Source organism: Bos taurus, chromosome 25 (assembly GCF_002263795.3).
Source record: "Bos taurus isolate L1 Dominette 01449 registration number 42190680 breed Hereford chromosome 25, ARS-UCD2.0, whole genome shotgun sequence".
NCBI lineage: Eukaryota > Metazoa > Chordata > Mammalia > Artiodactyla > Bovidae > Bos > Bos taurus.
The window spans coordinates 19,828,538-19,841,151 of record NC_037352.1 but is presented as its reverse complement, the minus strand read 5'-3'; the positions used below and the strand labels follow the sequence as shown (position 1 = coordinate 19,841,151).

Below are 12,614 nucleotides of genomic sequence, written 5' to 3'. Positions count from 1 at the left end.
GTAATATGAGAGGTTGGGATTCAGTCCCAAGACCTGTGATTTGCTGCTTTGCAAACCATGCATCTGGTCTGTCCTTCCATTCGCAAAGACCAGCCTTTCCTCTCCCACCAGCAGGGCCAGAGGACTCTTGTTCTCCAGGCCTAAGTGTAGTCTCATTAGGAAAAGCATAGTTTGCAACTGTTAACAGGTGTTACAGTTGAATTGTGCCACCCTCAAGTTCATCAATTGAACACCCTTAAGTCCAACTGTGCCACCCTTGAAGTCCCAAGCCCCAGTGCCTCAGCATGTGACCTTAGTTGGGAAGAGTCATTGCAGATGTAATTAAAGATGAGGTCATACTAGAGTATGGCCCTAACCCAGTATGACTGGCATCCTTGTAAAAAGGGGAAATTTGGACACAGACATGTGCGCGAGGAGAGCATCGTGGGAAGATTGGAAGCATGCTGCCAGAAGCAAGGAACTGGTAGAAGCCAGGAGAGAGGCTTGTTCCAGGCCTTTCCCAGTGCCTTTGGAGGGAGCACGATACCTTGATTTCGGACTTCCAGCCTCCAGAGCTGGAGACAACACTTCAGCCCCTCAGTCTGTGGTATTTTGTCTCAACAGCCTGAGTGACATAATACAGTGACCACGGGTTGTTTTCTCCGCACGGATGGGGATGATGTGGAGGGCAGCGGTCCAAGACAGAGACCAGACTGATATCCACTGTGGCAGCAGGGACTGTAGTCACTGCTGTCTCCCTGGGCCGGTACAGAGCCTAGCCAAAGGCATGGCTTGTCAAGTTTTAGTAAACTGTGTTTTTAAACATTTTGATGAATTTTTACTTATCAGTGTAGCCACCCCCAGACTGAGATACAGCCCTGTGTCTCCAACACACACAAGGTAATCACCTCTGACTTCTATCACCAATAATAGTTTTGCCTTTTTTTTTTTTTGGTACATTGCACACTTTGTGGGATCCTAGCTCCCCAGTCAGGGATTGAACCCAGGCCCACGGCAGTGAAAGCATTGAGTCTTAACCCCAGGACCACCAGGGAAGCCCCCAGTTTTGACTATTCTTGAACTTCATGTAAATGGGATTACAGTGTATGTGCTCTTTTGTGTCCAGTTTCTTTTGCCCAATTTGTTCATAAAAGCTTGCTGAATATAGGTGTTCATTCTTTCTACATTGATGTGTAGTATTCCACTGCAAATATGTATCACAATCTATTTGTCCGTTCTACCACTGATGGGCATTTAATTAGTTTCCACATTCTGACTCTTATGAATAAAGATGTTATAAGCATTCTTATATATGTCTTTTGTCAAATGTGGGCACTTGTTTCTCTTGGAGTGGAATTGCTGGCAGAGAGGAAGCATACTTTTTAAAAACTTTATTTAACTAATTAATTTATTTTTGGCTGCACTGGGCCTTTGTTGCTACCCGCAGGACTTCTCTAGCTGCCAAGAGCAGGGGCTCCTCCCTAGTTGGGAGTGGCTACTCTCTCACTGTGGTGGCCTTCTCTTGCTGCGGGGCATGGGCTGTAGGGCGTGGGTTTCAGCAGTGGCGGTGCATGGACTTAGCTGCCCTGTGGCACGTGGAATCTTCCTGGACCAGAGATCGAACCTGTGTCCCCTCCCTTGGCAGGAGGATTTTTAACCGTTGGATCACCAGAGAAGTCCATATGTTTTACTTTAGTAAAATTTCCTTTATTCCATATGTTTTACTTTAGCAAAAATTGCCAAGCAGTTTTCCAGAGTGCTTGGATCAATTTACACTGCCCTACTTCCACCCCAGCAACATGTGAGAGTTCCAGTTGCTCCCTATCTTGATATTGTCAGTCTTTATTTTTAACCATTCTAGTGGGTGTTGTGGTGGTTCTCACTGTAGTTTTATTTTGCATTTCACTGATAGATAAGGCTGTTGAACACCTATATATATACCTATTTTCATATACATAAATTTCATTTATATTTGAAACTTTTGTCCATTAAAAAAAGTTAAGATGTTTATCTTATTGATTTGGAGTTCATATATCTAGAGATGAGTCTTTTTTTAAAGTGTGATTTTAATTTTATAGAAAAAATAAAAATTGCACACAATTTGAATATGTAAGTTTGCAATATCTAAAATAAGTTAGGTGTTACATGATATAAGAGCTAAAAGTATAAAAAATACTAGAAAGACCATGATCACAGTTTTTTTAAAGATGCAGATAAAATAAACATAGCTACATAGAAAAGCTCATAAACCACTTTCTTGTAAAAAAAAAAAGTTAAAACATAGATGAGTCTTTTAATAAAGTTTATCTCACCAAAAATTTACACACAGACACACACCGTAATGATCACATCAGTTTAAAAGTAGCTTTGATCCTATTAATTAAATAAAAGCAATTTTTCGTGTCTTAGAAATGACCCCCAATGATGTAATACATGACATATTCATTTCGTGTGTACACAGTGGGGCTGGCCCAGCAGATCTAGCCCAGTTTTCACAAGCTTGAGCCAAGCATTTGCTCTGGATTGGGCTCCAGAGCAGACTGCAGTCCAGTTTGGTTGAGCAGGGGTTGGGGTGGCGGTGAGACTCATTTATTTCTTCTTCCTCCAGGATGGGCTGACGCTGAGTCTGTGTTGCACCCGTGGACTAAGGTGGTGGGAAAGCACAGAGCAAGAGGATCGAGGCCGAAACGATCCCATCTGGCCGGTCTCCAGAGCGGGGCTCTCATAACTAAGCTGCGAGCTCACAGTGTACCACATGTCTGCCACGTGGCAGGTTCTGGGGACCCAGAGATGGTTAGGACACCAGCCTCGTCCTGGGGGAGCTCATGTTCAGGGAGAAGAGACGAAGAAGCCAGGAAGCATGATGTGGCATACTAAGTGTAGTAAGTGCCACCACTATAAAGAGAGATGAGGGGGCAGAATGCTTTGGGGGGAAGGCTGGAGGCTCCCAGCTCTTGATAGATCCCAGGGGCATCTTCACAGAGAATCTGATGTCATTTGCACTGTGCCTTGATGCATGAGAAGGAGTCACCAGGCAGAGGGTGGCAGAAGGATGCTCCAAACAGGGGGCTTGGTGCAGGACTTCCGGCAAGGAACAGTCTTGTGACTGAAGTACAGGGTTGTTGGGGACAAGGCAGGAACATTAGGGTGGACCCAGGGATAGACAGCTTTCCTCTTGCAGCTTCCAGGGAGTCCTGGTGTCTGATGATGCTGATCTGGGGGTTACAGCTTTCCGGAGCACCCTGTGCTCACAGCAAGATGTGGTTCTTTGTAGGATGGCCTTTCTGTGTAGAGGAATCCTTGTTTCTGATCCCTCCCCACAAAGCAGAGCATGCTGCCTGGCCCGCACAGGGTTTGTCCCCTCCCCTTACCTGAGAATGCTTCTCTAAATAAGAGTGACCTTCGGTTCTGGGTTGTTTTTCTTCTGGAGTTGGGACCTAGTGAACAGGAGATGAAGGAAGATGCCCAGATTTTTGGGCCCGGAAAGCAGGAACTCTTGGAGCAAGGGTGTCATGACTGGGGTGGTGCCCAGGGTCTGGGTGGGCTAGAGCTATGAGGCAGGGGGAGGGCCTGCTTGAAGGGCATACCTGATGGATTGGGCCTGCCAGAGGAAGCCTCTGGCCTTGGTGATCTCCTGCGCCAGTCTCCTTAAATCATCTCCTTCAAATACTGGCAGCGCAGGATCCTTGAAAGAGGGAAACGAGTCCGAAGTTAGATCCATCAAATGACTGGGTGGGACATGAAAATCCAAAATCTCAGGAGAAGAATTTTAGAGTGAACTCAGTGCCACCTTCCTCCCAGTGCAGGAAATCTTGTGGGCCTCAGCTTGCATGTTTCCAGGGACAGAGAGCTTAATATATGTCAAGGCAGTCTTTCTGTAAAGGGGACACTTTGCAATAAGATGTCTGAGAGTCAGAGGAAACCAAGAGGGGCCCTGGACTTCACTGAAGTCAGCACTGCTCTGCCCTGTAGAACAGAAGTGGTATATACACCTTATCTCACTGTCAATCAGTAAAACCTATCCAGCCTCTTCTCTATTTCTTTTAGTAAAACAGCTCCACAGACATACCTTTTTCTTATGTCAACTATTGAAATTCCAGAGCTTAGCCTTAAAAATAAAAATTCTCACAATTAATAAGAGAATCTAAGAGAGATGAAAGTGTTCCTTCTCCCTGGAAGTAGTAGTGGGCAAAGGTCCCACTCTGCACCCAGAAACTATTCAAAGAATCTGATTTGATAAGGCATTAAACAGAGAACCTTCCCAATATCATCAAGTGTGTTTTCCTGTGTAGGATATGGATGAATATTTATTACTTTTACTTGTTCTGACCTCTATATCATTAGTAATATTTGCCCCAAAACTGTTACTTAAACAAAGAAATCATGCAAAGCACTCAACTTCAAAAATTTTGCCAAGTCCTGTGACAGTAAACTTTAATTAAAAAAAAAAAAAAATCCAGAATTCTTGTTGATTGTTCTACTGGATTTGTTGGCCTGGAAATGTTATAATTCACAGCAGCACATCCCTAGAAAGTATGAATAGATACATAATCTTTCTAGCAGGTTGTAAAATCTTATTCCATATATGTGATAAAATCTTTGACTTTACTATATTTATTTTTAACAGATCACACATTTGAATATCTGTACTTTAATGAATTTATGGTGAGAAGACAGAAACGTGCAGGAATTAAAGCATAGAACTTAGGAGCATGGATGTCTGGACTCCAGCTTTACCATTTACTCTGACTTTAGGTGTATTCCTAAACCTGGCTGAGCCTGTTCATTCATCTGTTAAATGAGTACAAAAATGGTTGGTAGGATTAAAAGAGGTAATTTACAAAGAGCTAATTGTTAGTTAGGAAGAAAAAACCACACCTGTTGACATTGTATTTATTGCACCGTTTCAACAGAACTCACCCAGCAGCTCTACAACCTACCCTTTGGTGGATGAAGCCCCTGGTCAGCAGGCCCTGCATTTCGAGAAGGGAGTCCTCACCAACAGGGCAGTGATAGCGCCCCCTGGTGAGGGCGGCCAGGTCTCTCAAGAAGCTAGCCGCAGTCCTGTGGGGAGGAACAGGGGGCTGGGGCCAGGCCCACCGAGCTCTCTGTGAGCCCCCAGCCCCTGGAGAAGTCACGTCAGTGGGGTGATGGGTCTTGGACCCTGAGGCCGTGTGCCATTGAGACCGTGTCAGGATCACAAGCCCGCTCTCCCAGATGGTTTTTGGGTGGCAGTGGTGCTGCTGTGTGAATCGTATTCACCGTGTCAGGCTCGCCCTCTGAGCACATGGCCCCATTCCTCAATTTATCCAGGGCCGACTATGTGTCTGGCCTGGCAGGGAGACAGTGTGCCTTTTACGGAGCTCATGGTTTGGACAGAGAGATTAAATATGAATGTAAGTAATCACAGCTTTGCCAATTACATTAAATTTTTTTTTTTCAGAAGGAGCTGAATCTCTCTTGTTTAACACATGTTCTTTCTTCTATGGCGATTGTTTATGGAAATAGCCATAGCTACTTTAAACTTTTTCCCCTATTCACAAATGTGCCCCCAAGAAAGACAAAGTGGGAGAACACAGCATGTGACTGGGAACCGGTACAAGTCTGTTTCCACACTGGAGAAAGTTGGGATGCCCTGCTGACAGGTAGGCAGGGTTTCAGTGGGATTCTCCCTCTGGTGCAATGCCTGCCCAGGGGCCTCCTAGTGGCTGACCCACGGGACTTGGGCCCAGGATGGCTCAGCTCACGGCCACGTGCCCCTCAGACACGTGGTGGTAGCTAAGTGGTGCAACTCGACCGCCTCCTCACTGCCCACCTGCAAGAGCAGTCCGGGGAGATGGTGTGCACTTTGATGTCTCTCTTCTCCTTGAGTCTCTGGACTTCACTGAGAATAAGACTACAGCTTGTGTCTGGCTTCCCGTCGGTCAGGAGATATAGTCCTTCTACATCAGGAAAACTGAAAGCTTTCTGAAAGAGCACGTAGGCGGTCTGGTTCAGAGGAGGGGCCAACCAGGATGCAGAAACCACTGACCTGCTGTCCCCAAGTCTGCTTGGATCCCACCAACTTGTCATTAAGACTGTGAGCCTCCCCTTTCACCTGATGACAGACCAGGAAGCTGTTGAAGTTTAGGAAAAAGAGTTCAGCTCACTCCAGAGCTGGTTAACCCCAAGAAAGTCACTTAACCTCTCTGAGCCTCTGTGTCGTCATTTATAAAGTCAGAAATTCGAGAAACTCATTCTCACTGGATTGTTGGAAAGATGCAATGATTGAACACTTAGTAAATTCTAAAGTGCTCTCTGTAAACTCTAAAGCATCATGCAATGTCAGGATTAGGAGTTAGGACAGTATTTCTGGGTTGGGCTTGGTGGTGGAACTTGCCAGGAGTGCTTGCAAGACTGAGGTGCTCCCCTGAGCTTGCAGGCAGGTCACCCACTGCATGGCCTTGTGACAAGCTGCGTCTGTGGTCTCCACCAGAGTGTCCTGCCACGGCTGTAGGCCCTCTGCAAAGCTGAGCAGGTTAAAACTGGGGAGCAGGGAGAAAAAGTGAGGGGTGGAGAGAGGAAAAAGAGATTTTTTAGCATGTGCCAGTCTATACTGAGGGCTTCACTGATGGCTCAGTGGTAAATCCACCTGCAATGCAGGAGACGTAGGTTCAATCGCTGGGTCAAAAAGATTCTCTGGAGGAGGAAATGGCAACCCGCTCCAGTATTTTTGCTTGAAAAACTCCAGAGACAGAGGAGCCTGGCAGGCTACAGTGCATAGGGTCACAAAGTCAGACACGACTGAGCATGCACGCAGTCTGTTTTGATCTTGCGGGAGTAACTTCCATGAGGACACATGCTTATCCCTGAAGACCCTACAGCAAGCCCTGGGCCCCCTGCAGACCAACCAAGTTTGAGAAGGTACACGGTGAAAATTCTAGATGCAGACAGATTTAAATCCGCACTCAGTAATTGCTACTTACTGGTTATATGACCTTGGGCAAATGCCTTAATCTCTAAGCCCTTGTTTCCTTTTCTGAAGAATGAGGATAATAACAGGATCATGGTGCAGGCTGAATGACCTCATGCATGCAAAGTGCTTGGCACAGGAAACAGCTCTATAAATGCCTGCTCATTTTAATATTAAGGCAAGAACGAGTCCCAGCCTGGGGTCTGAGTTTCCAGCTGTCCCTCCGGGGTCAACCCTTCTGGGTAGAGAGAACCAACCACGCCAAAACCTCCTCTTGAAAAATCCACAATCCAAGGCGACCTGGTGGTTCCTCTGATCTGCTTGCAATTGTCACTGGGCCTGAGACGGATTTCTAAAAACCACTTTACTTCTACAGTAGAAGGCAGTGTTCCTTCCCGCTATTCAGCTGAGCAGTTAGGAACCCTCCAGGCCCTTTGGAAGCATGAGGAGGGAGTGGTCTTGGCCAGGGAAGCATCCAGAACTATCGCTTGGATCTTCCTGCCCACATCCACCCGCACCCCTGCCTCTTACCTGTCACAGTGCTTCCGCAGCTGTTCCCATATCAGCAGGGTAAGCTCCGTCTTCACCTGCTGCAGGTAGGGGCCCATGGATCCCGACGTGTCCAGCAGGATGCACACTTTGCTCTCCAAAATGACACCGAACAGTCGGCGGCTGCCTGCTCCAGGGTGGGTGGGGGCAGAGGCCAGGGAGGAGCGAGGGTGGTTTTTCCCACTGCAGCTATCAAATATACCACACCCACCACCTAATCGGATGTGAACCCAGGGGGAGATAGCCTCTGTGGTGTTGCTAGAGTGGTCATCATTCAAAGGCAGAGCAGGTCGGTGGCCTGGGCTTTGGGAGGTCAAGGTTTCCTCTGTGACTTTGCCAGAGATTACCTGATTATAACCTCCCTGGGCTTGAGCTTCCTCACCTCTAATGTTAGGTGATTGAGTTAAGTGATGTCACAGCACAGTTTGGGGCTGGAAGCAATGTTACAGAACACAGGGTCTGCACGTTGGTCAATAGAAATCAAGTGGGCATCCACTGTGTGCCCGGCACTGAGCAAAGTGCAGTGGAGATGAGGAAGGGTCCCTGCCCTCACGGAGCTGCCAGTCCGTAAAGGAAAACAGATGTTATACTAACAGCTACCACTCTGCTGACGGTTCTGACAAACTTACAGGCATACACACTGGGGAGAATCTGAAACTGATGGATGTGGGGTGGGGAGCAGACAATCTACGGCTGAAGGATGAGGAGCAGTGGCCAAGGAGAGAAGGTAAGTGCGGAGCAGACAGACTGAGAAAAGCTCTGAGTGGGAGAAGAATATGCCATGCGTGTGGGACAGAGAGAAAGCTGGAGAGGCTGGTATAGGATTTGGGAATTATCCCAAGGGGAAACAGAGAGGGTCAGTGACTTGCCCACGGTCACACAGCCTGGCAGTGAAGCTGAGATTCACATCCAGGTCCTCTGATCTACATTTTAAGGCAACAGCTAGCCCCAGCCCTTCTGGTGCCCCAAGGCTAAATGGAAGTAACACGGAGGAAGCCAAAGAGCAGAAGATGGTGTGTCAAGCATTCCTGAATCACACCTCAGATCTCACTGGAGGCAGGAGTAGAAAAAACAGAAACCTGCTGTAAAATGGGCTCACTGCTCTCCAGGAAAAGGCGGCCTGAGCTGGCTGGACCCACCACCCAGGAATCTTCCAGGACTCACGTGGGATATTCTCTGGCCATCCTCATGGCCACATGAGGACAGGAGGGGAGCCATCCTAAAGCATGGGGGATGTTCTGTGAGGACAGCTAGCCAGCTGTCTGGGGGCCTCCCACACAAAAGGCCAGCCGATCCACCCTGGGAACCAGACAGCGGAAGAGAACACCCTGCAAGCCACTGAGCTCTGCGATTGTCTCCCTAATCTAACTCTGCTTTCTTCGTCTGTCTCCATCATCACTAACCTTCCCAGTTATCCTATTCTTATCCCCTGGATTCCTACTAGGTTCCCCTGATTGCACTCCATCCCCTCAACAATTGCTGTCCACACAGCAACCAAAGAGATTGGTTGTAACTTGATCACATTTCCCTTATTTAAAACCTCAGTGTCTTCCCATTGCTCTTAAGATAAAATCTGGGCCATGGCTTCATCTTCTCGGGATGGATGCACCCTTTACTCTCAGCCAATCCAGCTTCCTTTCAGTCTTTGTACTCAGCCTGGTCCCCTGTTGAGCAGCTCAGCCACGTCCTGAGAGTCTTTCTTCTCTTTGCTCAGATGATGTCCATCCTTCAGATCACCTCCTCAGGGAAGCCCTTCATGATGTCCCTGTGCAGGCCCACTGCCCCCTCTCCCTGCACCACGCCTGTCTCCACCTTACACTCATCACTGCTGTTCTTTGGGTAACATCCTTCTCCTCTGGACCATATGCTCCATGAGCTCGGGGACCACGTGGGGTGTTTCCTCTACCACCGCCCCAGCACTGAGCGGGAGAACGACACTCTTTGCTGAATAATGAATGAGTGAATCAGCGCAGTGTCCTCTGGGTATGTTTTGAGGTGTTAGATGGTGTTGGGTGTGTAGCTGCGTGTGATGTGGAGGTGCAAGTCGTACTACACCAGGAGCGACTGCACAGCTGGCCTTCACACTCTCCCGGCAGGAAGTGTGTGTCGGAGTAGGGAGCGCACACAATCTCATTGTTGCCCCACCTCAGCCTCTGACTTGACAGCTGCATCTGGGACTTTGCAGCCCCCTCCAGAGGCTTTGGAGAGCTGTGGCAGACCAAGGACTGATTATACCAGGTTCTACTGCAGAGGACTGGACTTAATGAATCTGCACAGGAGCCCAAGCGGCCCACACTGGGATGCTTCCTCATATTGTCCCAGGAACTCTCCAGGCCCCAAAGCCTAAACACCCTCCTGTTCAGTTCTAGCCAACCGCCCAGCCTTTTGGACATGATGCTTCAGACCATCCTGATTCCCACCCAAGCCGCCTCTGGGATGTGAGTCTCCCTCCCAGCCAGCCCGGCCACTGGCCTCTCCAGAGGGTCCTCAGTGCTCTCTGTAAAGAAGAACAGGAGCATCTTCTCTGCTGGAGACCCTCCTATCTCTACCTTCATGGACCAGTCCTTTGGAGCCCAATCAATGCTAAATTGAGGCTCCTGAGGGCCAGCCCCTCAGTCACACCCAGGAGGTGGGGTGTGGGAGGCTGCCTGGACAGACCTGGTTCTCTCTGATGCTCTGGTCCGTGCTCCACCTCCTTTTATCCAGCACAATGCTTGACCTCTGAACCCAGAAGTCATGTTGCCACTGGGTGACAGTTTGTGAGTGCTTAGTCTGGGAAGGAGTGATCCTGGGGTCCCTGGGGTTGTCCTCCCCCTGCCCTTCATGCCCCCCACCCTCCAGGACAGCGGGCAGTCTCACCAGACAGCAGCCACTGCAGCCTCTGGATGTAGCGGCGCATCAGCTTATCCAGGTGTATAATGTACTCCTCCATTTCCCTGGGGGTGCACTCAATGTGTCTCACTGTCCCCTGGATTAAAGCAAGCAAAGAAAAATACTCCCCTGCCAGCTCTGTCTCTTATCCCCATCACCCCCAGAGCACTTTAGTCTATTGTGGTTCACAATTTTTGCAACACTGTGAAAGCATTCATTTTTGTTTGTTTGTTTTAAAGCTTTTTTTTCTTTTATTAAACTATCAACTGCATGGGTTTAGGCAGGTGTGGGGGAATTGGTATGCTGGTTTTTGTGCCAAATGTGGTCACTGTCATAACTAAAAACTAAAATAGTCTCTCTAAATTTTAAATAGAAAACCCTTAATGGCAGAATGGGAGGTCGATAAATTTCACATTAAAAGATGACCTCGGATGGAGGAGGCAGGCAGCATGATTAAACTTCCATGAAACTTGGATGGTGGATAATTTTTAGCTTTACAGTTGACAATGTCACATTAAAGGGCAAGGAGAGAAAATGGGTTTTGTTTTTTTTTTAAAGCAGGATTAGATTTTAATTTTGTACTAAATTTACCTGTTCCAGTGTCAAAGAAATTTAAAAATCTACCTCAAAACTAAGAAGCCCCCCTGATCTCCTGCCATAACCCCTGTTTCTGGCCGTCTTAACAGAACCACCATCAGAATTGGGGTATAGAGTTCTTATTGGTGAGTATTCTAGCCACTGGTCTGTGATCTCAGCAACTGTCACTAATTCTCACCCCAGTGAGTCCCTAGAACCTTGACCATGGTCTCAGGCATTCTGAGGGGCTGGCTTCTCTTCCAACAGGGCTGTGTATCCTATTCCTCGAGGGAAGTCCCCCTTTGGAGGGTTGGGGTTCTTAGCAGGAGGAATAAAAGCTGGGGCTCATACATTCATGTGGACTTTGCCCTAACACACTCAGCCATCTGTATCTGAGAAGAGAAAGGAGCTGGGAGTGAAAAAACAAAACCAATCTTGACTTACATTGATCTCTATGCTGGGGAAGACACTGCAGTATTTGGCTGATGCCGACGTCTGTACTGATTTTTGATGAGTGCAGTTGGGACCAAGGTATCTGGAGACCTCCATCTTTAGTTTCTTTAGCCCATAATTTGCTACCCACTTTGGAATAAAGGAAAGAATGATTATCTTGGGTAATTTTGGCTTAATGGAATGATTGACTCATCTTTCAAAAACCTCATGTTTGAAATCTGTCATCTGAAATGTGGGGTTTCCCAGGTCCTCACTGAGATTACCTCACATGCACATTCCTGCCCTGGTGCAGGAGAGAGATGCAAAGAAATATGGGAACCAGAGAACAAAATTTACTGAGCACTTATTTACTCCCTGTCTAGTGAACCCTGTGGCTTCCTCCATTTCCATATCAGCCTCTTCCATGAAACTTGAATGGAAACCCTGATTGGTCTCAAGTTTAGATCAATTAAGATATCACAATAAGAGATACAAGAATGATCAGGGTTAAAGCAATCAGAGTATGGCTTCCAGGACTGGACCAATCAGAACCAAGCTCAGACTGACTCACTGGTTGCCAGAAGAAAAGATATTCCTATCTTTGGATCCGAACAAGAAGGGGGGTTTCTGGTACTTGCATCCAAAAGGATCTGATACCACTGAGGACTTTACACAAAATATACTTCAATTAATCAGCAATCCTATTAAGTACAAGAGTCTTCATTTTATAAATGAAGACACTGAGATTGAGTGACTAGCTCAAGGTCACCCAGCTAGGAAGTGGCAGACTCAGGTTCCCACGTAGTTCTCTTTAATCCTTATCCTGACACTTGACACAGTCATTCTAAGCAGATTTGGTCTCAATTCCAAGTATGTCCACCTTCCCAGATATAACGGAAGGAATGATTGCTTGGGAGGCACGTGCTGGTACAAACAGCGTAATACCTCTTGGCTGGAGCAGACTGTATCCTTTCTGGGCAACTCAATAGACGATCTAGTCCTTCTTAGGCCCCTTCCTTGAGGGTACTTCTTGTATACCGAGCCTGGGAGGAAGAGAGCAGAGTTATCTTGTGCAATTCTCTTACCCTCTCCTCCCTTTTCCATGTCAGTTTCTGTCAGTCAAGTCAGTTGTAACATTCCTTAGGTGCAACTTGCTGAGAGATAGGAGGGACTCTTGGGGGGATCTAGGGAGGTCTTCTGGGTCCCCCTACCCAAACCCCACCCCACCCCACCCCCATGCTTCTCAATGAGTTGC

General features: G+C 47.5%; 1 protein-coding gene across 3 annotated transcripts in view; it reads right to left on the bottom strand.

Annotated features, from left to right (window-relative positions):
* Nucleotides 1-2,264: 2,264 nt before the first annotated feature.
* The window catches only part of VWA3A (von Willebrand factor A domain containing 3A), a 58,267-nt gene continuing 47,917 nt past the window's right edge, over nt 2,265-12,614 (bottom strand). For 2 of the 3 annotated variants that reach the window (XM_059881560.1, XM_015460347.3), the window contains 5 exons: nt 12,305-12,402; nt 11,372-11,509; nt 10,340-10,448; nt 7,463-7,607; nt 6,061-6,503 (listed from right to left, as the gene is read on the bottom strand). In XM_059881560.1, coding sequence (XP_059737543.1) covers nt 6,317-6,503; nt 7,463-7,607; nt 10,340-10,448; nt 11,372-11,509; nt 12,305-12,402 — 677 coding nt within the window. In that variant the 3' untranslated portion in view covers nt 6,061-6,316. Of the gene's footprint in view, nt 3,264-3,350; nt 3,417-3,566; nt 3,665-4,919; nt 5,044-5,794; nt 5,947-6,060; nt 6,504-7,462; nt 7,608-10,339; nt 10,449-11,371; nt 11,510-12,304; nt 12,403-12,614 lie in introns of those variants that run through there. The other variant, XM_010819358.4, reaches the window with a different exon arrangement.